The 25691-nt window shown below is 42.1% G+C and overlaps 2 protein-coding genes across 2 annotated transcripts; one reads left to right on the top strand and one right to left on the bottom strand.

Annotated features, from left to right (window-relative positions):
* Positions 1–381: 381 nt before the first annotated feature.
* Positions 382–10825, top strand: PPID (peptidylprolyl isomerase D). Its single transcript, XM_042870605.1, has 10 exons — positions 382–499; positions 971–1111; positions 1203–1309; positions 2839–3027; positions 3139–3261; positions 4269–4375; positions 7509–7650; positions 9833–9919; positions 10006–10048; positions 10587–10825. The coding sequence occupies exons 1-10, from the start codon at positions 415–417 to the stop codon at positions 10673–10675; spliced, it is 1113 nt and encodes a 370-aa protein (XP_042726539.1). The 5' UTR covers positions 382–414; the 3' UTR covers positions 10676–10825.
* ETFDH (electron transfer flavoprotein dehydrogenase) lies at positions 9935–25652 on the bottom strand. The gene is made up of 13 exons (XM_042870604.1): positions 25545–25652; positions 23440–23586; positions 22429–22658; positions 22141–22222; positions 21746–21864; positions 21383–21460; positions 19428–19574; positions 17678–17818; positions 16348–16491; positions 14229–14397; positions 12435–12617; positions 11888–12109; positions 9935–11804 (listed from the first exon to the last, which is right to left on the bottom strand). The coding sequence occupies exons 1-13, from the start codon at positions 25576–25578 to the stop codon at positions 11641–11643; spliced, it is 1860 nt and encodes a 619-aa protein (XP_042726538.1). The 5' UTR covers positions 25579–25652; the 3' UTR covers positions 9935–11640.
* Positions 25653–25691: the final 39 nt, after the last annotated feature.

The raw sequence follows: 25691 nt of genomic DNA, 5'->3' as shown, positions 1-25691 counted from the left end.
CTACCGCATTTCTCCTTTCAGTCCGGGAATCAGGGAGAGTCTGCCTTTCCTGGTGGAATCCGCAGCCCCCGTCCAACACTGGCGGCTGGGAGCGATGGTTTGCCTCAAACACGAGTGGCTGAGAGAGATGGTCTGCTACAGAGCGCCTACTGCGATAGTCACGATTTGAGAAGGATTTTGCTTTCAGACCTTTCAGTCAGCGTTTCCAACCATTTTTGACCGTAAACCCACGCTAAATTAGGGAACCTCCCTCCCCCTCTCCCCGCGCACCCACACAGCAGCACAGCGCTCCCCAGCCCCCGCGGCCGCCACTCGCCGCAGTGTCGCCGGTGGGCGGAGCGGGCCGCGGCCCCGCGGCGGCCGGAACGGGGGGGGCAGCGGGCGGAGCCAGAGCGAACGGCGGGCGGCTGCAGAATGTCGCACCCGTCCCCTGCGGAGCGGCCCGGCAACCCTCGCAACCCCCGCGCCTTCTTCGATGTAGACATCGGGGGAGAGCGAGGTGGGCGCGGCGGGCGCGGAGCGTTCGGGACGTGCGCGAGAGCTGCGGAGCCGGGGAGCGGGCTCGTCTCGGAGCGAGGAGGGGATCGGAGCGGCGCGGGGGAATCGCACGGCGGGGTGGTGGGCTCCTCGCCGTTCGTGCCTTGCCGGAATCGATAAGCCGGGGGGGGACGGGCAGAAAGGCAACATGGCAGCCGCGCCGGAGCCGAGCGAGAGCGGGGCGGTGCCGCGTGCGTGGCCCCGCGCGTCTCCACGTGCGGCGCGGCCGCCATCAGCCGCCATCGGCGTGGGACGGCGGGAACCTCGGCCGTGTCTCGGCAGCCTCTGTGCCGGCCATTTCCGACGTGTAACGGCGGTCAAAATGAAAGCAGGCCCTTCTGAAACGTTTGATTCCCTTTGCCCTGCGGTACGCGGTGCAGCAGCGTCCCGAGGCGGGACTGACGCGTTAATCGTGTTCTCTCCGTCCTTCCAGTCGGACGAATCGTCTTTGAGTTGTTTGCCGACATCGTACCTAAAACTGCCGAAAATTTCCGTGCGTTATGTACGGGAGAGAAAGGAACGGGGCCGACAACCGGAAAACCCCTCCATTACAAAGGGTGCCCTTTCCATAGAAGTAAGTCGTCTGAAGTTCCCATAAGAATCGATCTTTGTGCCTTTCCTGACTTGCTGCTATAATAAACAATAAAAATCATTTTCTTTTGCAGTAATTAAACAGTTCATGGTCCAGGGTGGAGATTTCTCAAATCAAAATGGCACAGGTGGAGAAAGTATATACGGCGAAAAATTTGAAGATGAAAACTTCCATTATAAGGTACTCTATGGGAAAGTGTAATTTCATTTGGTTTTTGGATTTCCAGCGGTGTTTAGCAGTCCTGCTATGTGAGACCCCACCACAGCAGCAACTGAACAGTTGGCAGGCATCGCTATCCAGTGGTTGGAACAAGCCCTGAGTGCAGTTCCATCAGTTACAGCCGTGAGATGTTCCCTTAAGTCTGACGTTTCCTCTGCTGGTGCCCGCAGCACTGCTGCACTAAGGTTATCTGGCTTAAACGTTGGGCCTTGTGGGAGGACTGCGTAGCACTCTGATGAAGGACATCTTTCGGCATCATTGCTTTCTTGTAATCTGGGGGTGATTTTGAATGGAGTGAAAACAAGCCCTACTTCTGTGCTTCTGTAGCCAAAGTTATCAGTGTGTCAGTGATAAGCTGGAGAGCTCATTGGGTCTGATACAGCATTTGTTTCCCATTCTCCTCATCGTGGGTTGCTTGACAAAGTCTGTTAGGATTTTAGTTGGAGTTAACTTGCCTCTACAGAAATTCACTGGACAGTGCACTTAGTATCTAGCAATCCTGAACAGCATCTTCAAACCACTGCCTGGCCAACAGTCGGCTGCTTTTGTTCATGCTGGACAACCCAGCTGCTATCTGTTTGATTTTGTTGTATTTATACAGTTAACCTGTGAACTGGAATCATTTGCAAGACTTGGCCAGTGGCACGCTTAACCAAGCCTGACTACTCCCAGAAGGCTTTTTTTGTGTTACGTCTCCAGCTAACGGCTGTGTCACTGTGCAAGTCTCCCCTTTTGCAGTCGTGAAGCTGTGTTATTGTGCCAGAGTTTGCAAGCTGAGAGTCTGTCACAGTCTGATTTTTCCAGACTTTTCACTTGCTTTGCAAGCATACCAAATGAAAGCTGAAACCATCATGGCACAGCCACTTTATCTGCATTGTTTTTCCAAACAAGAAAATGCGTGCATTTTAAGATGAAGTTATTAAGAGTTTTGTTGATAAGCAGGACTCTTCGTGGGACTGATGCTGAGACTTGGCCCCAAACAAAATGGAGTTGTGTGGAAATGTTCTGAAGATCAGAGCCACCACATGTCCATCCGAAACTTCCTGACTTGCTCTGAGTCTTTACAGACAAAATGTGCGTGCATAACACATCGCCAGAGCTTACTGTTGGCTTTTTGTATGTTAGGCATTTAGCAGTGCCCAGTGTTAGTTCTAATTTAAAAAAAAACAACAAAAAATCAAGGTGAGACATTCACATCTCTGTTCCAATTCAGTGGGGTGCACTGACTGTACAAGAAGCAGACAAGAAATGTTAAGAGCATCAAGTCACGTGCAAGTGGCTCTGCTTCCTAGAACACTGGGTGGCAAGTAGAGATGCAGGACTGGGTGTTGGCCCCCTTTGGCCATGATAAGTAAGATTAGCAGCCAACTGAGTGTAACTGTGATTTACCTTATTGTGTCTGTCCTTGCGACATATATTACAGTGATTTTGTATATGTTGGTTGTGACATATTGTTTTTTTTTTGTTTTGTTTTGTTCTTTCAAATGCAGCACGATAAACCAGGGCTGCTGAGCATGGCCAATGCAGGACCTGGTACTAATGGCTCCCAGTTCTTTATTACAACAGTGCCTACTTCACACCTGGATGGTAAACACGTGGTCTTCGGCCAAGTGATCAAAGGAATGGGTGTTGTAAAGATACTAGAAAATGTTGAAGTAAATGGAGAAAATCCTGCTAAAGTAAGCAAAATCTAAGGCAACTAGGGCTGAGATGGAGCTTTTTTGAGGGTGGGAGGGGATGGAGCTGTTTTAATAAGCAAAACTGTTATTGACACTTTTTTTCTTCCCCAGCTGTGTGTCATTGCAGAATGTGGAGAGCTAAAGGAGGGAGATGACTGGGGAATTGTTCCCCAGGATGGTTCAGGAGACGCTTATCCAGATTTTCCAGAAGACTCAGATGTAGACTTAAAGGATGTAAGTATTTTTCTTTCAAGCTACTTATTTTACAGAGTGCAAGACCTGTAAGTGCTCCGAGCTACATGGTGTCTGCGATGGCTTTCACTCAGCCTTTACTTCTAATAACCAGGATCCTGACTGACTGGTAATGTCCACTTTCAGGACAGTGAATGCTGGGGAAGGAAACTGCTATCTCTTTATTCAGTGCTAATTACAATTGATTGTTTTTTCCCAGTAACTAACAGCACAATATTGCACTTATTTCTTCTTCTGTTCATTTCTTTTTACTCATTTTTCGCTTGTGCTGTAGCAGCAAGTTGTAATTACTAGATTTCCAGCCAAGAGACAACTAACTTAACATCATACTTATGCACTTTATGCAGCTTTTAAAATATCCACCCTTAAAATGTTGCCTTACAAAAAATAGCAAAGGACCAACCCTTAAAAATATTTTTAGTATACAGTAGCTAGGTGCTGCTATGCACTTGAAATATGTGCCACACTGGAAATAGAAATGATGGATTTGATGCACACAGGCACTTTTCTCATTCCATAGAAGTTTGAAGTGTTTTGAGAAAAAGAAATGAAATGTGTGTTGGTAGAACTTCTAGTTTAGAATGTGCACAGTTCAGGTACCATTTTCAGAGACAGAAGGTGAAATATCCTTGCAAATAAAGCTGTCTTAGATGAGTACTTTGATTTTAGAGATACAATTCTTTCTATGAATAACGATCAACGCTGCTCTATAAAGCATGTAGGGGAAGGTTGAACTGCTGTGTTACCTCTGGTGTTTTCTCCTTTACGCTGTAGAAAACCCATTACGAGTTTAATCTTCCTACTGCATACCATAAAGTAGAGAATATTACAGGAGTGGTTTGAAGCTAGGATTGATCTAAAACTGAAATACTTCTGAGAGTTCATAGGAGTCTGTGAAAGAGAACGGACATGGAATCCTACTGTTAAAAATTAGGTAAGCCAAGACTATTTTCACAACAAATTTATCTGTTATATTTTCCATCTATTAGGTTGACAAGATTGTGGCCATAGCAGAAGACATAAAGAATATAGGAAATACTTTCTTCAAATCGCAGAATTGGGCAGTGGCAGCTAAAAAGTATAGTAAAAGTTTACGGTAAGGCTATCATCATTAAATGAGGTAGTTCCTGTAATCCAAATCAGTATTGCTAGCAAGCAATTATACGTGCATTTAAAAAATGCGTGGTGCTCTGCTTTTTGTTTTTTCCTGTTCTAAACAGTAACTTTCAGAGTTTGGAAGACATTTGGTGGAGTTCTAGCTACTTGCTCATGCAGATCTTCTGCTTACTGCTACGTGAGAGCTATAGGCAATAAGCATTGTTTAGAATTGGCTAAATGTTCCTCTGTTAATGCTCCTGCTGTGCTGGTGCGTACCTAAGAAGAGAAGTACAATAGTATACTGGGTGTTCAGAACGGAAAGGAGGGAGGGAGGGAGTGTTGATCTGCCAGAGTGGAGAAAGGCACTACACAGGGACCTGGATAGACTGGATCAATTGGCCAAGGTAAACTGGATCAATGCAACTGGTCTTGCATTTTGGTCACAACAACCCCAGGCAACCCTACAGGCTTGGGGAAGAATAGCTGGAAAGCTGCCTGGTGGAAAGGGACCTTGTTGTACTGATGGACAGTGGGCTGAATATAAGCCAGCAGTGTACCCAGGTGGCCAAGAAGGCCAATGGCATCCTGGCTTGGATCAGGAATGGAGTGGTGAGCAGGACCAGGGAAGTCATCCTGCCCTGTACTCAGCACTGGTGAGGCCTCACCTCGAGTGCTGTGTTCAGTTTTGGGCACCTGAGTACAGAAAGGACACGGAGGTGCTGCAGCAGGTCCAGAGAAGGGCAACAGGGCTGGGGAAGGGCTTGGAGAATATGGCCTGTGAGGAGAGAGTGAAGGAACTGGGGCTGTTCAGTCTGGGGAAGAGGAGGATGAGGGGAGACCTTACTGCTCTCTTCCAATACCTGAAAGGTGCCTCCAGTGAGAGCAGGGTTGGTTTCTTCTCACAGGTGACAGGACAAATGGAAATGGCCAGAGTAAGTTTAGGTTGGATATCAGGAAAACCTTTACAGAAAGGGCTGTTAAACACTGGAATGGGCTCCACATGAGGTGGTTGAGTCACCATCCCTGGATGTGTTTAAGAACCGTTTGGATGTGGTGCTCAGGGACGTGATTTAGCAGAGGGCTGTTAGAGTTAGGGTAGCATGGTTGGGTTCTGGTTGGATTTGATGATCTTTAAGGTCTTTTCCAACCTGAGCAATTCTATGATTCTATAAAAAAAAAAAGGGAGATACTCCTCAGATTTCTAATAATCAGTAGGTTTAGGAGATTGCCACGTTCAAGACAGGATGCTCCCTAACATGATGCTCTATTTGCTACTGTTTTTTATTTTGAGGCACCATGCAGTCATCCTGACCCCAGGTATAAATGAGACTTGCCTTCAAAATCATAACCTTCATGGTTTTGTTCCCATTCTGCTCCTTTATCATGATATTAGTTTCATTTAAATGGTTCTCCCAGTAACTTTATACTGGCCTTCAACTTGCGTTATAATCATTGTTTTATCAGCAGTAACAGCAATGAAAGAAATTGTGTTCAGGAATACTTAATGCTGTGTATGAAATCCAGTAATTTAAAACAAGTGATGTCCTCCTGAAGCATAAAAATTCATCTTTTAATTATAGATAATAACTCAAGATGCAACTTCTGGTGTCAAGAATCTTTTCACACTTCAGTAGCAAATGTGAAATAACTGATTGACACAGAAACTTTCCAGAAATCATAAAGAAAAAAGGCTGGAATGAGCCTTCAGGAACTTTGCGTTTTAACCAACTATTCTAAGAAAAGTAACAGGTATAATTATGCCATTGCTCACATTTAGTTGTCATGCCAACATGAACACATCTAACAAAGGCTCTTTCAGTCTGTGTAGACCTCTTTTTGATACTAATTATTTATCCTAGTGAATAGAAAGCAGCTTCTCTAACTAGACGTATCTGTTCTACCCATAAAGAAGAGCTGGAACCTGTTTTCATACTTGAGTGGACATGCCCCACAGTTCTATCATAAAGTCTCATACTTCAGGTAGTATGGAATAGTTCTGACAGCTCTCACCAGAGGCAGCTCCCTTGTCTTAGTTACAACTCACCTAGCAAACAACAACAGCATCTGGCAGCGATGCTTTAAAAGCAGCCTTACGTTGTGTGTTCTTTCTTAGATTCCATTCTAACCTCCAGTTCTTTGTTTTCCCATCTTAATGATGCTTAACCAGTTGTTTTTAATGTAAGAATTCACAGGTTTTTATGCAAATGTATTATTCCCTCATTTCCCTTCATATTGAACTTAGAGATTTATTTGACTTGAGAGATCTAATTTTGTTTCTGGAGTGGCTGTGGTCTTTCATGCTTTAGTGTGATGTCTAGATCCCATAGAGTACACCTATTTGCTTTGAACATACTAATTTACTTATTGTTTTCCACTGCTTTTGCACCTTTGTTCTCTCTCCTGGCTTCATATCTTGCATGATGCACAGCAAACAGACAAATCAATGTCTCATTTGTATTTTAAACATGGCTTACTTCTATACTCCAAAATGATCTACAAACCATCCAGTACTCAAAAGATAGGAATACAAAACTGAAATCGCATTGGCACTAATCTGCAAAGATTGAACACATGGCACAATTAAAATATGAGTGTCTGCAAACATGATTTTGGTCAACTAGCTTTATGTATTTTGAAACAGAAAGAAGTTCTGTCAGTAGGTCATTGAAAGAGTCAGAACTTTTATATCCACAACAGACCTTTGACATTTGAAACAAAACCTGCCAGCATTAGCACATTGTAAATTGAGAAAAAGAAAATATAACTTACCTGCCAGTTCACCTGTGATAGACACAGGTAAGCAATATGGTCGTTGGGAATAAACAGTCACAGAGATAAATTCTAGTTGTTTAGTGCCATCTAAACAGTCTTTTCTAAGAAAAGAAAAAGATACTGTTAGTACAGCGTGGGGACAGGAGCATGTTCCTCCTGTGTTCTTGCACTCAGCTGTAATTTCACCTTTTGTCAGGATAAGTCTCACATATTGTGGTGCAAAAATATTTGTAATAATGGAGTGGCAACTGTATTAAAAATGCCACTTTAGAGAAGGCAGCTGGAAAGTTAGCTAAGGGCAGAACAAAACTGAAGCCGCAACAGTAACGCGTGTTCTTTGTGAACCTCTTTTTCTCCAGGTATGTAGAAGCTTCTGAAGCGGTGGCAGAGGAGGGAGACAAGCCAAAGCTGAAGACCATTGGGTTAAGCTGCGTCTTAAACATCGGCGCTTGTAAACTGAAACTGTCCGATTGGCAGGGAGCCATTGAAAGCTGTTCAGAGGTAAAATTAGCATTAAGTAATTTGATTAACGATTAGCCTATGGAGAGAGTGGAGACTGAAACCGCAGTGCTTTTTTAAAGAGTCTCAGGACAACACCCTGCTCTGAAAACAAAGCAAAAGGCAGATGGTGAAGTTACTACTGAGTCTCTAGTATTGGTCCTTTCAGAGAGATTTTGCAATGTAAATGACTTACTAGCAACAAACAGAAGAAGGCTGTTACTTACTGCAAGGAAAAAACGTACACATGGGGGTTGTCGGTTTTGTTCCCTAAGAACAGAGCTAATGTTTGTAGTATAGAGAGTTTCATTGTCCACGATGAAAAAAAAAATCCTGTTTTTTAGAAGATTATGAGCAAACGGTTGTTTGAAGATTCAGTAGGCTTGTATTTTATTCCTTGAAGTTAGCTTTCTAACTAACTAAACCCCTTTTCCTGGGTTTAGTGATGAAATTGCTGAATGGGAAGCAAGAAGGAAAGAAACAAATGGAAATATTGAAAAAATAGAATTAGAGGCAAGAAAAAAAAAAACAACAGGAAAACAGAACTGAGTACATATCAATAAACTTGAAATAATTCATCTAACTCTGAAATCTTGGAAAGCAAACAGCCAAAAACAAACGAGTATTAGAACACTTATCTGTTAGTAGAGGATCATAAGGAGCATCCAGTAGGGCTACCTGCTGAAAGCAGGAGTCTCAGCTCATCTGCATGTGAAGTGTTTTTAAAGAGCTGGCTCTCTTCTGCCTGCTGATGGCCTTCTGCAGTATTTTCACAACTGGCTATTCAGGATGGACAAATGGAAGAAATCAAGTGTAACATGGCATCTGTCCTCCAGAAAGTGATAAAAATCAAAATAGCACGTGGTAGTTATACAAATTATTAACCATGATACTTGCAATACTTGCAAGTCTGAAAAATACATATATATGTACTTACGATTGCAAAATTGCTGAAGGCAACTCCATAACCAGAGTAGCTATCTGTAACATAGCCCGTTTTGGTGTCATAACAAATGTAAATCAGTATTTTAATCAGAACAGCAGTTTTCTACAACTAGCAGAAATTGTTAATGAGAAATTATGCAGTTCTAGTTAGGATTTCTTGCGGCCAAAAGTTTTTTGAATAACCAACCTGTTTGGCCCAAATAACAGATTACAAAGAGCCAAACCTGTTCATACAAACCTTGCCTTACATGAGCTGTAAGTCACAAATAAGGAATGCTACATCCGTGTACGTGGGGCAGGCACCTTGTTTCTTGAGCTCAGGACTCCAAAGACTTCTAGGCTTTGCAGCAGACAGATCACGATGGACTTCCAGAACAATACTTTATGGGAAAAGCTGATGCTGAAGGGATTGGAAATACACCTGGATACTGCTCCTATTGTCTAGATTTCCTAATGAGTTAATAAAACTAATAAAGCCCCACATTTACACAAAGATTTCCTCTAAATCAGAAAAAGCTATATTTTCAAAAAGGTACAACAGAACTACCTTTGTAGTAAGAAAACAGCACTGATTTTCACAGGCAAGAAAATAAAGCTCTTAAAGAATGGAAGCAGCCTAATTAAGTGAAGCGCTTTAACAAATAGTGATAAACAAGTGGAACAATGTCTTCTCCTCATCATTTTATTTCCTGTTTTGATGCTGTCATGTATGTCAGCTGGAATGTGCTTATCAATGAAACCATCCAGCTCAGCAAAGGTCCAGAGACTAGACAAGGTTCCTGCATCGTATGATTGTATGCATCTTTTTGTCATCTAGTGAAAAGCTTTTTCACCAAAGGATAGGAACAAAATTCTGTTTTACTTACGGTAGCATTTTTCAGTTTTGCTTTTGTGTGTGGAGGAAGGAGCTGTAATATAGAGAGTTGTACACCGAGCCTCAGGCTTAGGATAGTTTGAACTGCAGCAGCACCTTGACAGCTGTACAGATGCAGTTCCATTTTATCTTAATGTATGCTGGTCCTTGACAAAAGCCTGCTCGTGGTGCAGCAGCAGTAGAACTGATTAGATAGCTACTGAGCCTGTTACATTCTAGTGCTTTTTTTTTTTTCTCCTGGTAATCTCTGAAAGCTTACCCTCAAATCAAACAGGGAGATTGTCTACTGGTGGGAACGGTGCCATTTGTAGGGGTGAGAGCTGTGAAGTGCTGCATGTTAACGTGACAACTTTATTAAATCCACAGGCTCTTCAAATAGATCCAGCGAATACTAAAGCTCTCTACAGACGGGCTCAAGGATGGCAGGGAATAAAAGATCTCGATCAGGCACTGGTAATGATCACAATATTTAATAATTATTATTATTTTAATATAAACATTGAATCAGAACATTCATTTACATTTCTCTTTCTATTAAGGCTGATCTTAAAAAGGCTCACGAAATCGCCCCTGAGGACAAAGGTAAAAATAAAGCTGTTTCTTAGAGATTCCTTATTTGAAGAATGTAACAAAGGGTAGTACTTACATAGAAAATCATACCACTGTCCTGTCTGAAATGGAGGTGTCTACGGGCTGCTGAAACTTAAAATGCCACTGTGTTAAGCACAAGTGTGCTGACATGGAAACATGCTCTTGTACAGCACTGATGCTTCTGGCGCCCTGCACAACCTGCTTATGTAGGTACAGAGGTCAACAGCACAGCTCAAAGTGGTCTTAGTAATCCCCAGGTTGCAGTAACATCTAATAGGAAAAGATTTTTACATCATAAATCCAGCATGCATATCAACAGTGTGCTTCTTACCTCTACCTGTTACCTTAGCAGGTGAAACAAAGTATGGGACAGAGTGTGTTTGCTGTTAGTATCTGACCTAATAGAAAATGAAATGTAGTGCTAGTGTATAAAATAGTATTTGCAGCACTGAGATCTGGTCTTGACATACTGAGAAACCTAATGTAAAGACATTGCTATAACCGTGCCGTGGATTTTCTTTTCAAACAGCTATCCAGACAGAAACACTCAAAATCAAACAGAAGATAAAAGCTCAAAAGGAGAAAGAGAAGGCAGCTTATGCTAAAATGTTTGCTTGATTTTTTTGTTCCTAAATGTTGAATTCTATGCACTAACTCATGCAAAAGGCTAAACAGAGCTGTAAGTGTTCCTTCTTTCGTTTGCCCTGTACTGCAGTTCTGTGTTTACAACTTACAAGTCGAATAATAAAGACATTGGTCAAAGGTCAAGTGTTGTTCTTTTAAGCTGTAAATAACTTGTGTTTGGTGATTCAGATACATTGTTAATGCATTAAAGCAGCAGTGGTGTTTCTATGGCTTAATGGTGCTTCCTAAGAAGTCTCCTTTACCACTGATGCAATTTAGGCAGATTCTGGTTTTTTGTTGTTGTTGTTTTGTTTTTTAGTGCAGGCCTGATTCCTTGCAAGAAACAAGTGCTGGCACACATATCACAGGGGTGCAGCTAGGAAGCATTTGTTACACCTCCTTACAGATTGTAGTGCAGATGGGCTCCCCATCATCATCAGGAAGAAGAACAGAAACAAATCTGACTTCTATGTTAAACGTGTAACACAAACAGTGACAGTTTTCTAGATTAATGCATTTTCCCTACTGTGAGGTAGGACTACAAGTAAAGCACTTCAGGTAGACAGAGAAAGGCTTTTTTTTTTTTTTTTTTTTTTTTAAATAAGGATAGTCACTAAACTCTTCCACCAGCCCACACCAATGATTTTGGCTATGGCTCCTACCAACACCGAATTTCAGCAGCATATCCAAGATGCAAAATTCATATGTTAGTCTGGAGAATAACTTTCTTCTGCCTGACATAAGACTCCTGAAAAGTTGTTCTATTTAAATAAGTTGTTCTGTTTAAATAACTAGAGCACACTGACTTTCTGTTTTATACAATGGTCATACCTAAAATTGAGAATGGCACGTTAGTCTCAAACGGAAACATTCAAATCAGTGCTGTACTTTACACTTCAGCATAAAATACTCCAACCTAGCTGCTGGTTGATCAGAAGTCACAGAAGTCTTCTGCCTGTTTACATCCCATTATAAGCTGGTCCTCCACCACCTTCGGGCACTACCCAGTTAATGTTCTGACTTGGGTCTTTGATATCACATGTTTTGCAGTGGACACAGTTCTGAGCATTTATCTGCAGTCTTGATCCTTCTCCTGTTTCCAGAGGGATGTATTCATAAACGCCTGGGGAAAACACAAGAGTTTGTCACTTCACTGACCAGTTTCTCCCTGCACGTATGGTCAAATGCTTTGTTTTTATTACCTACCTGCTGGGCAAAATCTTTGTTCTGGTCCATCAAATACAGCCAGATTCTTGCTCACAGGGATGCTGTCATCTTTCAGAGTCAAATGAGCAGGCTGGTCATGTTCATGATTTGTACCACTTAAAGCCACAGATGACAGGAGATCAAAACTGATTTTTCCATCAGGCTTGGGGTATTCAATAGGTGTGCAGTCTTTGGCTGGCTTGAGCTGAGCAAAATCTGATCCTAAAACATTATTAACAAATAAGAGTCAGAGTAGAATTATAAAAATTTGCAGTCACTCTACAATTTAATCAAGCTTTTTTGACTTCCCTCCTTATCAGAACAAACTATTTCTGAAGAGGAAGTCCTTTTCAAAAGACTCATCTATGCCCATGTGGAATACTGCTTTAATGCCTTTGTGTACGTGATGCACTAGGTAATGTAACAAGTCTGCTTCACCGATTAGCCACTGATTGCTAGAGTTCTTGCCACTTGCCCACGAACGCTCTAGCTTCAACTAAGATCAGGAGTGACACATGCATCTTCTTTCAGGAAATAATGAAATTACCTGGATGTTTTAATGTCCATGGTTCCTTTCCTCTGAGAAGCCAATAAAATATGCCTGTGTAAATCATCCCTCCATACACACCAAGCACGCTATGGCAGGACGGCCGGATGTTTCTAACTGAGTACAGCTCTTTCCAGACCCACGACTTTTTCAGGTTCTCCTCATATTCTTGCACATCAAGTCCTACGGCAGGACATTACTTGTTAGGAACCTGGAGTAAAGGCTATCCTTAAAATACAAAACCATTGTTGAATAGAGACAGTCGTTAACGAGGAAGGGAGCAAAACCAGAATTGCTAATTATGAAGGTAGGAGTGTCCTAAACAGTGTATTTCAGCCTCCTGAAAAGAGCTGCTTTGTTGGCAGTTGTAAGCAAGTGTCTACCGTGGAGCAGACAGCTATACTGGCACCTCTATTGGAAAGCAACTGCGCTCTTGGATTCTGAGATTTGACCAGGACTGTTTACTTGCAATTCAAGACTCAGGTTTTTCATTTTAAGTTGTCAAGTTACAAGATTTTTCTTTACAAGGTAAGCAGCCACAAACGTGCTGTTGTCAGTAGCTTTGGCTGTGGCCTAAATGGAGGACACCACTGCTAGACAGTGGTATTTCTCTCCCTCAGGAGCCAGCAAGTTAACAAGGCTCATTTGACTACAAATTCCTGATTTTTGTTGAAAATACTGTAGACACTGCACATGCCACATCTACTACAGTACACTTACAGCCAAGTGATTAGGAAAAAAAAAAAACAGGTTTCATATCAATAAAGTTTCCTGAGAGCCTCCCCATCACCATTCAGTTCCTACTGCACAGGATTAAACGTTCTGAATAATTAAGTTCTAAGGGTTTGTCTGTATGTGAAAACATGCTTCAGTCTCTATTTTCTGCCTCCTTATCTACGCCCAAAGCAGTAACTGGGCAGTAATACCCTGAGCTGACAGAACTGGTAGCAGCCACAGTAACCCAGTATGAGAGATTATTATCTCAGATGGGTTCTAAGCACTTTATCATGTTGTGCTAAACTAGGAGTTTAATTTATTTGTTCAGCATACCTCTTTGCTATCTCTTGCTGCATGTTACACCTAAACAAGAGCTCACTAAGAATGACCCACTGCTACAAAGGGATTTCTGAAATAATTACCACGTGGCACACGGGTATGGTGTCCACTTCCAGAGTAACTGAAATCTTAACGAGGTTACCTCCTGTACAGCCTTTGTTAACAGATGAAAGGGAACAAGCAAGGCTGAAGTATAACACTACATGTGGTCAGGATCAGATGATCACTTGAACGTGTTTAACTTACGTAACAGAGAATACACAATCTCACACAGACTACTGCAGAGATAGAAGCATCCTACCACAGAAGGAAAAAAAAAAACCCACAACTATCCTACTAATGGAGTAGTGAACTTGAGAAATTGCACCCTCTTTTGCTTACATTTCATCAGGTCCATGTAATTTTATTGCTTTCTGATTGTAGTCTTTCAGTAAGACTTTTTGAATAAAGAAGCACATTCTAACATTTGTAGGAAAAGAAAGACCATTCTTGTTCTCTTGTATAGGCAGTATTATAAGCTTACTTTTCAGATGCTCATTTGAGGCTTATTTAGCTCTAGCAGCAGGATCAGTATTTACTAATAATTAAAAGCTTATTTCTTAAATCAATTCACCACACAAATAGTAAATATAGCCACTTCAGGATTTACTCGTATTTCCTTCAGACATGAAATTACAGCTAAGCTATTGGTGGTTCAACTGAACACCAAGTAATTCCACGTGACAGCAGTGATCTTACCTATGGTCTTTGACTGGAGATTTTCGTTGGTTAATTGGCTAAAGATGGCTTCTGAAGCCAACATGCCACTTTTCATCGCAGTATGTGTCCCTTTAATCTTAGGCACATTCATGAGTCCAGGACTGCAACCAATTAACAATCCACCTGGGAAGGTGAGCTTGGGTATTGACTGGAGAGGAAAAAGAAAGTAAGCATGTTTTCTGTTTGATTTTGAAGTGAATACAACATCCTGACAAACTGGCATGAGACTTGACCGGCCTTTACACTTGGATCTGTACTACCTAAAAATGCACTGGAGCTGCTCAATTTTTGCATGGTAAGCCAATAAGAATGCAGCCACCATAGTAGATCTGAGTACAAAATAACAGCACTTGTTCTTTCCTCATACCCTCCTTCTAGTTGCTTTGTTTCTGATAAGGCTGGTTACTGTCACCCACAAACATCACATTCCACCTTGAAGTGAATTGTTTTTTAAATTACATTTGTGCTTCCATTTTTCACACAGTCTCACCTGGCAGCACGTTACACACTGCTATCTTTGTTCTGTTTCACAAATCTTCTCTGTTAAACTGCATAGTGCCCCTCTCCTAAAATGTGTGTTATTTGAGAGAAGTTGCTCAGCAGCCAACAAGTCTATGTTTTTTGTGCTAAGTCATTTCCTTACTCCTGTTCAGCAAGGAGCACAATTAACTCAAACCTAAGACAAAAAGATGACTTGCAAGCATCACGTGTATTTCATTAATATACATTTATCCTCTTGTACTAACTACAAAGAAAGTATCCCTTGAAATTCAAGATAATCTGAAATAACTCTTTCTTTTCTTCAGCTTGTTTTGTCAGTATCTGCTCACTACTTACCCAGGGCAACCCACTTTTGAATATCCAGACACTGGTCACTAAAAAGCTGTACTACGCATGGCATTCCCCTGTGTCTTGGGCAATTTGTTGAATCACAGATGTTAATTTTGCTCTACTTCTCAATACCAGGTAATTTTAAAGACTAAAGAACATGAGATAAGGTTGTAGAGAACAGACCAAGAAATAACCTTACATCAGTAGAAATGTTAGAGATCTATCTGATGCAATGCTGTCATCCAAACGGAAAGTGGAGTTAAACTTGTTTTTGTATTAGGAGTAGTGCAAAGTAAAGGACGTGTTGGTTTAAGTCCAGAAAAGAAGTCCAATGATATGGTGGTAGAGAAGTAAAAAAAAGCCATACCTCCTGTAACTCAGCTCACCAATGGCTGTAAGTGACAATAAAATTACCACATTCTTTTAGCAGTGTTTGAAGCACTGTAAGCACACAAGTGCTCCCATACTGACTACTTCATCCAAGCCAGAAATTCAATAATGACTCTCTGTGATGGAGAAACAAGCACACTGGCAAGAGCAGCCTTGATTCTGAGATAAGCTGAGACACTGCAGTTATCGTAAACCCTTTGCAAAAACCATGACAACATACTTCCAGTTCAGACTGCAGAGCAGACTGACTGAACGTGGTATCACAAGCACGAGCAGTGAGTTACTTCATGAACCCACATGACTCAGTCCCAGGCAATGACACTTGCATCAAGGCTCCAAAAGATTACACCAACAACTACCTTGCTGCTGAAATTCTGCTTGTATTGCAAAAGCTGCCTTACGCCACGTTTATATTAAAGGAGGGATTCAAATTAAAAAGAAAAGTCAAAGCTGTCAGAGAACAGAGGGTAACAGCCCCATGAATTGGCTGGAGGTAGCAAACAGCCTGGCTACCATCACCCAGCACACAACAGAACACTCAATTATGAAAATCCCACCACCCTCCACTCACCCAGAAAAACAGAACAGATAAGTGCTGCCTCCTTCTCCCTCATGTTTCCAAGCAAAATGAAGAATCATCTGTAGCTCTTTCATTGTTAAACACATCTGCTTGCAATACAAACCCCATTAACAATGTAGTGAAGCGACCGTGTCAGAAGGCTGCTAGCATTACAGAATCCAAGTCTAGCAAATCACAGCAGCTGCCTCCAGCCAGATAACACATTTCTGTCATTTCCCCACAGCACAAATCTGAATCTGCAGTGCTACAAAGGTGGTAATCAAGATCTGAAGGTAAATAGCTTCATTAAACAATTACCTGGAGACCACCTTCATTCAGCGCTCTGGCACCATACGCAATCCTTTTTCCGCCCTCCAAAGTAGGTTCTACAGTAGGATGGTGCTTCCACCTCTGAAACTCCCTAAACGGATTCAAATAGGGATTTTGATAATCTAAGCCAACCTTAAAAAGAAGCGTAACATTAATGAAAATGAATGATGAAATTGCAAAAAAAGTTAGGAGCAGAAAACAACCGCGTATTAGCAATCAACTACTTCTGTCATGTCACACTGAGCCAACCTTAGGATCTTTGTACTTAAAGCACTGCCAAAAACAGGGCAGCGCCAAGCAAGTCGGAGAATCCGCTGCCATAAGACTGTGATCTACCTAAAACCTGAAGTACTTAATTGCATTGTAACCACCTTCCACCTGCCTTTGAAATAAATCAGTGAAATTAATCGTTTAGATAAGGAGGAAAACTCATATCAAATTTGTTTCAAGAACTACCCCTTCTTTCAGCTTGTCTAGGGCAAACAATTATTTCTAGATAGTTATCTCCTCACACTCATATATTGAAAGCAGTTCACATCATTTAGCCCAGTCAATTATTTCCCATTAGGTGAACACTGGGGAAGGAATGATGAAAGAAGAAAATAGGAAGAGACATGCGTTTGCTGAATGCCCACAATCTGCATTTTACTCATTTGAGAACTTGTTCAAAGGTACATCCTACATTTCCCATCTTATTCACGGAAAAATATAAGTTGTTGAATTTTCTCTTTTGCCCAGTGGAATAATTTCTGGATCCTCCAAGTTTTATTTGAGAAAAATCAGTGAAATACACTATGAGTCAGCACCAAACAGCACCTGATTTCTCTCTGTTCCCTGCTCTTAGAGGACTGCTTGCATCCACTTTCATCACTGAGCTTCATGAAAGTGCACTATAATAACTAGTACAAGAATCAGCTCAGACTGACAGAGACATCAACTCCAAAGGCAAGAAGTGACCTGCTTTTGACATTTCTTCACTTCCAAATATTTCACAAAGTTTTGCAAGCACAGTTTTGGTTAATCACCTTTTTTTGGCTTTAGGAAAACTTGTAATTTCTACCAAAAAAAAAAAAAAAAAAAAAAGGCATTTAAGTTCTTCATTTTATCCTTCACAGAAGACACTAGACCTAAAGACAGATTAATGTGATGAATTCACCTTGCCTTACACAGGACTAAGTGCACTCAAAATAGCAGAAGTACTGAATTTGGTCTGATGCTGCTCTTGTGTTTTCATCTTCACATTAAAACAAAGAAAATGTTCAGTCTTCATTTTTATACAACAACAACCACATATGAGAGAAAATATAACTTCACATACCACAAATCCAAGGGCAACTAAAGGTTCACCCTCATTTAAGTGATAAAGAAAGGATCCTCCATAGGTATGTCTGTCTAAAGGCCAGCCTACAGTATGCTCCACTCTTCCTGGTTTCCATTTCTTTTCATCAATTGTCCATAACTGAAATGAAGATCACCAATAATTATTTTAGACTGCAAAGCAATAGGCTTTCAATAGCATGAAAGGCAAACACACAATTAAGTGCTGAGGGGGGGACAAAAAAAAAAAAACACAAAAAAGATAAATTATTTCACTGCTGAAATTATAAAGTCATTCACCTGAAGGGCAGGTAACAAAGTATGAGAATTTTTTTAGGTTACCATTTACAAATTTGACAGCACTTCTCTTCCTTGAAAAACTGCACATTAGAAAATATGATTGAGACTCCAGTGTTATACCCAAAATTCTCATTCAACCACAATTGGATTCCTCTAATGAAAGGCTTTTTTTCTACTAAAATATTGTTTTTTTCATATAATTTGCTACAATTCCTCACAGGATTTTCAAAGTCAGGCTTAACCACGTGGCTGAAGTGACCCAAATGTTGCTGCCCAGCTAATTGTCCTCCCTCCCCTCTCCTGCACATCTCCACTACTCATTTAACCCATGGCATACTCACAGAAGCATTTTCATGTTTTCATTAACAGGTCAATTTTCTGCTTACTTCACAAAACATCTCTTCAGTATGAAGTTCTGTGTCAAGTGTAATCTAATGATGAGAGGGGAATGGAACTACTCCTTCCAGCAGCTTAGTGCCATTAGAGCACCTCAAGCACAGAGGATACGCACACGTGGACATTTCAGTTTGGATTAAGGGGCACATTTTAAGCTGGACTCCTGGTTGCTCCCACTTACTGTGCTTTAGTTCACATTAAAGAGCAGGCACAGGACACATGAACTGAATTCCTTTCAGATGAAACTCAACTCCAAGACTGGCCCCAGAAGCCCATCTAAAGCATTCCAGTCACAAAAGAGTAACCCAGACCACAGGGCTCAGAGCTAGTCCAAAGTAAAAACAACCCTCAGACATGCATAGCATGGATATTGGCTGATCAGCATCACTTTATTTCACTTTACAGCTCCACCTCCTATTGGACTATTTCCCGAAGCAGACAGCTATGCTGAAACCAGTCTTAATTGTACAACTTAAGTATGAGAAATTTTAATTAAGACCATATCACTTGTAGGTATTTTTTCATGACTAATATTTCCTGAACATAAAAGATTTTAAAAACTAAACCCAATCCCTCTCTTGATTTTACAAACCCATTGAAAGAATTGGCAGGGGCTGGGGGCAGAAAGTAAGTTGGGAAGCTCATCCAGAGAGCACAACTCATCTGCAACAGCACGTTCCTCTCTAATGGATATACAAGATAATCAGACAACCGTTCTTCCCATCCTCAGGTACTAAAATACCTTAAGATTAGGCAGCAAGAAATCCCCTCTTATTCACTAGAAGCACTGAAAGCAGATTTCACAAATGAGAAGGATTTTAAAGAAGTGAAAACGGTTTTACAGATAACTCTGGATAAAAAGAGAAACAGCAGCTGAAACAAACATTCAGTTAAGACATTCAGATAGAATGCCACTAGCTTCAAAACTGCCAAGCTTCTGACATCTGAAACTGTCATTCAAATCATTGCAATGACTTATACAAAGTAGTTTGAATGCAAACTACATTGTATCTTGACATTATTCTCCTTTATCATTAAAATAATGCAGATCATACCTCTTTCAACCCAATGCCATAGGTCTGGGGTTGGCATTTCTCCCTTAGGTTGTATTTTGTGTACAGTTGTTTGGCTAGATGCCCATGACAGCCTTCAGCAAAGACAGTGACCTTAGCATGGAGTTCCAAGCCTCGTTCAAAAGTAGCCTGCAAAAATAGAGCATCTCGTAAGCTGTTACAACTGTGTCACCAACTCCCAGGAAGAAAATGGAGAGCAGTGAAGTGATTTTACAGTACTCTGTGGTCCTGACCAGAGTCTACAAACCACTGCCAGCTACGGCTCTTGTCCAGTTGTATTTTACAGCCATCTATGATACAGTTCCAGCACACCTTGCAAGGCGATTCCAGTAGAACAGCACTGCACTGAATCCCCACTCTGCACTGGAAGGGCTTCTCATATCAGATCAGTTTGCTCACACCGTGCAGAGGAATCCCAACAGAGCAAAGAAACTTCACCTCTAACTTCACTTTCAGCATTAGACTAGAATAGGCTAGTAGATTAATCCTGCACTTCAAGGATACTAGATTCTAAATATGTATTATCTAAATACATTTATCACATGCACATCACATGCATTCTTACCTTCACTGTGTTTTGTTTGACTGGTGCTGACTACAAGGTGAGACTGTATTTGTTAACCACAGTATTTGATTAGGCTCTGTATAAAAACACTGAAGGTAATTTTGCTTTGAAGATTATGCAAAATCTATTTACCTGAATCTTAATGCCCAGGAAGTACTATGAGCTGACAGCTAAAGCACTCGAATGCTCAGTTTATTGTAGCTGCACCTTAATTATGTACAAATTAATGAACTTGACAGTATTATTTTCATAGATATTTTCTACAAGAATGAGTGGCAATAAATAAAATGTAGATCTTCAGGATTCCTTAAAAAAGAAGAAAAAAAAAAAAAAAAAAAAAAAGAAAAGCCTCCTGAATTAAACCAAAACTCTCTTTTATTACTGTGACATACTACTTGCACCTCCTACTGGACGAAATGTATACCTGGAAAGTGCATGCGTGTGTATTCACTGTGGAAGACAGACAACTTTATATTGAGAAATGTATCACTTTTCCCCACCACCGCTTCCTCCCCCATCGCTTTTTTGCCTCTTACAACAAGGACAAGTCTTTTCTTCTCAATTCCTGCCTCAAATGAGAAAAATAGCCCAGGTTTTTACATAAAAAGTAAGTAGTTCTTGGAAACATTATGTAAACTAGTAAGAAACTTCATCTAAGAAAGACTAAGTAAAAAAAAAAAACAAAACAAAACAAAAAACAACTTGCACCCAGAATTTCTGTAGCCTCAACTGTGCAAAACTTGAGCTATTCCGAGGTGCTGAACTCTCCCTGCGTACTGCATGAGGAGGAAACATGCTTACCACAGGTTATGGATTCCTCTAAAAATCAGCTGAAGTCTGAAACTGAGGACAGAGGGTCACGTTTCGTGCTGGTTGGACAGCTGCTGCATCCAGAGGTACAAAGACTGAGAACGTACCTTGCCCCAGCAAGGCAGACAGACTGTCAACAAATGTGGCAGCAGTTGCATGGAAGAAGATAAATCAGCCAGAAGTACACTCTTATGCACTGATAGCCACCAGCTGGACAACAGCTTCTGTTACACCTTTGCACCTTTCTTCTAGGTGTTCCTGGAATTCTTTCCCTTGTTTCCTGATCTCTCATAGGTCAAAGCATCCTTTCAGACTTTCCTTCAAGTCATCCACAGCCAAACCTCCTTTTTTCAAAGGCTTTTTCTGCTTATCTCAGAAGGAACTTACAATGTTCTGAGACCAAAACTTTCCTGTGTAATTAATCAATTTCACATAGAAAGGAAAAACAGGCACTGAATTTTGTTATTCTTCTTGGGCTGCAGTGAGATCACCGACAGCATTGGAAGCAGATACATCACAATTACAAGAATTAGATCTCCAGTTAAGGAAAACAGCTACTTACTTTAGGTGCTCCATCCTTTTGAATGCCTACGTCGTTAGTTGCTATTCCTTTCACACTCCCATCTTCATGAAAAAGAACCTTTGGAAATATTAACAAACAAACAAAAACCCATTCAGACGATCATCATTCACAAGACCTAACACACAACTTCTAAACACCACGCCTTTCTGCTGTCTAATGGTACAACTTGGTAGACAGAGTAATTATTAATGTACTTGCTGATTTGCTTTGCTGAATCTGGGCCAGGGAGTTCAGTCACTGAATGTTGTGGCTGTACAAATGCTGTGAATGTACCAATAATATGGGGTGCAGCAGGGGGGGGTTCCAAAATGCTTCTCGTATGCATACTGATGTCATTATTACCTCAGCAGCTGCATAGCCTGGATACAGCTCCACACCCAGAGCTTCTGCTTGTTCACCCAACCATCTCACAAAGTGTCCCAGACGTACTATGTAATTCCCATGATTAACCATTGGAAGTCCTGGGCAAGAAACAAATAAGCATACAAACACACCTGAAACAGAACACTAAGCAAACAAACACCAGCTATATACAACAGATGTTGTATCTTTTTCTACAGCTACTATTTTCAAAATAATACTGCTGTGTTATTACAGACATCATCTCACAGACCCAAACATTGCAAGTGATTCTCCATACACTCACAACACTGCATTGAATCAAAATTGTTTGAGGCACAAAAAGCCTGAAAAGGAAACTGAAAAGACAGTACGAAGAGCTCCTCCCCACACCTTACCTGGCAGAATTGGTACTGGAATTCTAGATTTCTTTGTTAAAATTCCAAACTTGTCTTCAGTTACAGGAGTGTGAAGTGGAGCCTACATAAAAGAGAACAGAAACAGGGCAGTAAGTTGTTTTCACAGCCAATCCAGAACAAAAAAATCCAACACAGCAAAGCAAAAAAACAATTACTGCCCGCACCCTGCAAGATCAACATATTTTATACAGTACTACACAACACAAGATTGAGTCCAATGGATGAATTTATTACACACCAGTAACATGTCTGTATGTTCATACATACCCCCCGCTCCTTCCAGTCTGGAAAGAGTTCTTCTAAGGATCGTGGCTCAAGGCAAGCACCAGACAGGGTATGTGCACCAATCTGAGATGCCTTTTCCACCAGGCAGACACGTATTTCTTTGCCCTGCTCAGCAGCTAACTGTTTGAGACGAATAGCAGCAGAAAGACCTGCAGGGCCTCCTCCAACAATGACAACATCAGCTTCCTCTGCAAATCTTTCCATGTTTACCCCTTCAATAGGAGAAAAAAGAAAAGGATGATAATTAGATAATCCAATCCCTAATTTCTCCCAGCCTCTTTCTGCTAAATCTTGCTTAGTGATACTGGCTATTTGGTATCAGAGAAGTATTACCTGTTGTAAAAGGCAGCTAACATTTAACAGAATCCCTTCAGTACTTGGAACAGTGCACAAGGACATTAGCCTTTCAGTGTAACAGAAAACAAGCCATGAAAAACAATCTCTATGCACCATAAATATCAGGAAGTTAACATTAAAGTTAATTAGGAGCCCAATTGGCTAGCTGCATCAGAGACACCTGCTGAAATTCTAGGGAAGGGAGAAAGAACTAAAAAAAGAGCCTCAGTTAGAACAAATTCCTTTATTTTACACTAATCCATTAGAGTCTTTTCCAGAAGTGGAACCACTAAAACTGATAAATGCAGAGACTGGAATGCCCAGAATGAATATTCATCTTATTTTCTCACACTCTCTCAGTAAACACAACTGAGGAGAAGTCCAACACATCCATACATGACACAACTAAAACTTGCTGTGTTAGTATAACACTAAAGTTGACTGTAGATTTCCTTGAAATACGTAGGATTGGATTTAATCTAATTTCATTTCAGAGCAATAAAGACACTCATGAGATGGCGAGCATAACATTTCATTTGCAATATAAATATTGTACTTCATACAATTTCTGTTGAAAAGAAAAACAGCAACAAATTTCAGCACTATTAAAGCTCAATCAGAATAGAAGTTTTTAAAATGCATTTTGCCCCCACCAACCTTCCCATCGTTTGTCTTTGTCCCGAGGATGGATGGTATAATGCGTGGTTATGCGAGGCACAGCAGCAGTGGATGCCCATCCTGCTGTATGCAGCGAGGGAAGGCAGTCCCTCTTTATGAGCTTCAGAGCACGAAAGCACTGACGTGCTGCAAAAACAGAAAACAGGTTTGCCAAAACAGTCCTTTTTGAAAGCTTTCCATTTTTCCCAGCACAAGCAGTACAACAAATATGATAGTCCCCCCCCTCCTCCAAAAGACTGCACAGAAAGGGTCAGGACACACCAAGTAATAAGCATTGGCTGTGATGAATTTTTAATGTGAACTCTGTACATAGCCAAGAGAGCATAAGAGCTATAACCCTGTCTTCTCACAACCCTCAAGCATCCTTTGCCCGCAAATGGAAGCTGTGTGGTGTGGCTGACACATCTGAGGGATGGGATGCCACTCAGAGACCTAGACAGGCTTGAGCAGTGGGCCAAGGCAAACCTCAAGAACCACAAAATGGCCTAGGTTGAAATGGAACTTGTGGATCATCAAGTTCCAATCCCCTGCTGTGGGTTCAATAAGCCCAAGTGCAAAGTCTTACACCTGGTCATAGCAAGCTTCCACTATCAGTGCAAGTTGGGGAACGTAAGGATGGAGCACAGCCCTGCCAAAAATGACTTGGGAGTACTAGTGGAGGGCAACCTGGATGCGAGTCAGCAACATGCCTTCATGGCACACAAAGCCAACTGTATTCTGGGCTGCACTGAAAGAAGCGTGGCCAGCAGGGCAAAGGAGAAGATCCAGCCTGTCTACTCTGTACTGGTGAGACCTCACCTGGAGCACTGCATATGGAGTTCTTGATGCAGAAGAGATAAGGACCTGTTGGAGCTCATCCAAAGGAAGGCCACAGCAATGATCCCAAAGATAGAACATCTCCCCTGCAAGGACAGGCTGAGAGAGCTGGTGAAGAGGAGGCCCTGGGGAGACCTGAGAGTGGCTTTTCAGTATCTAACGGGGGGCTGGGCCATAAGAAGGAAGAGAACAGGTTCTTCAGCAAGGTCTGTCCTGACAGGACAAGGGAAAAGAGCCGCAAATTATAAGAGTGAATCACAGAATCACACAGAATCACAGAATCACCCGGGTTGGAAGGGACCTCAAGGATCATGTAGTTCCAACCCCCCTGCCTGGCAGGGCCACCAAACATACACATTTAGATCAGGTTGCCCAGGACCCCATCCAACCTGGCCTTGAACACGTCCAAGGACGGGGCATCCACAACCTCCCTGGGCAGCCCGTTCCAGGGCCCAACCACTCTCCTTGTAAAGAACTTCTCCCTAACATCCAACCTAAATCTTCCCTCCTTCAACTTGGATCCATTTCCCCTAGTCCTGCTGTTGTCAGCCCTTTTGAAGAGTTTACTCCCCTCCTGGGTGTAGGTTCCCTTCAGGTATCGATAGGCTGCAATGAGGTCACCCCGCAGCCAAGTGAATGTTTAGATTGAATATAAGTCAGAAGTTTTTTACAACAAGAGCAGCAAGGCACTGGGACAGCTGCTCAGAGAGGTGTTGGGTGCCCCACCACTGGAAACATTTAAGGTCAGGCTGGATGGGACTCTGAGCAACCCGATCTAGCTGTAGGTGCCCTTGTTTGCTGCAGGGGAGTTGGACGAGGTGACTTTTAGGGGCTTGTTCCAACACAAACGGTTCTACAAGAAGCAATACAAGGACATCGAAGCCTATCCAGCTCCACTGTAAGCAAAATTGTTTTCCCTTCTACTTATAAGCTTCTTTCGGGTACTACACGGCCACTGCGATGCCTCCCCAGAGCCTCCTCTTCTCCAGGCTGCAGGAGTTCCCGCAGCCTGCCTTCACATGACGCTTAGCTTCACTTCTGACAGGCCAGCAGCGCTGCGGGCACCCAGGGTTACGCGGCCCAGACCCGCACCGCGGCTCCTTACCACACAAATCCCCTCAGACAGCACCGAGAAGCCCTCAGGGCCCGCCAGCCAGACAAGGGAACGGCACCGGCTACCACGCAGCGGCGACCTTTGCTCCCATTCCGCGCCAGACCCAGCCCCACCGCGCCGTGCGTGCAGCCATGCAGCCGGTTCCCCGACTTACCTCGGCTGGAGGACGGACAGTGAGAAAACAACATGGCGGTACCACACGACCCCACTCCGCGCCCTCAGCACCGCGGGCATCTGCCCCCTGCCCCACCGCGCGCGCGCATTCGACAGCGCTCGCCCCGCCCCTTGGAGAAAACTACCG

The sequence above is a fragment of the Lagopus leucura genome, unplaced genomic scaffold, assembly GCF_019238085.1.
Source record: "Lagopus leucura isolate 7727_CA_CO unplaced genomic scaffold, USGS_WTPT01 Super-Scaffold_100004, whole genome shotgun sequence".
In the NCBI taxonomy this organism is placed as follows: Eukaryota; Metazoa; Chordata; class Aves; order Galliformes; family Phasianidae; genus Lagopus; species Lagopus leucura.
The sequence above is the reverse complement of the archived record's forward strand: the minus strand, read 5'-3'. Positions and strand labels throughout refer to the sequence as shown.

Bases quoted from the DNA above. Each gene is read 5' to 3' on its own strand.
- ETFDH (XM_042870604.1), bottom strand. From the start codon at position 25,578: ATGTTGTTTTCTCACTGTCCGTCCTCCAGCCGAG. The intron at 22,659-23,439 runs GTTGGTGGGGGC...CTCCTATTGAAG, and splicing joins CAAAGACAAACGATGGGAAG to GGGTAAACATGGAAAGATTT. The intron at 17,819-19,427 runs GTATGATCTGCA...TCTTCATTTCAG, and splicing joins ATGGCATTGGGTTGAAAGAG to TTATGGACAATTGATGAAAA.
- PPID (XM_042870605.1), top strand. From the start codon at position 415: ATGTCGCACCCGTCCCCTGCGGAGCGGCCCGGCAACCCTCGCAACCCC. The intron at 500-970 runs GTGGGCGCGGCG...CCGTCCTTCCAG, and splicing joins AGACATCGGGGGAGAGCGAG to TCGGACGAATCGTCTTTGAG. The intron at 3,028-3,138 runs GTAAGCAAAATC...TTTCTTCCCCAG, and splicing joins ATGGAGAAAATCCTGCTAAA to CTGTGTGTCATTGCAGAATG.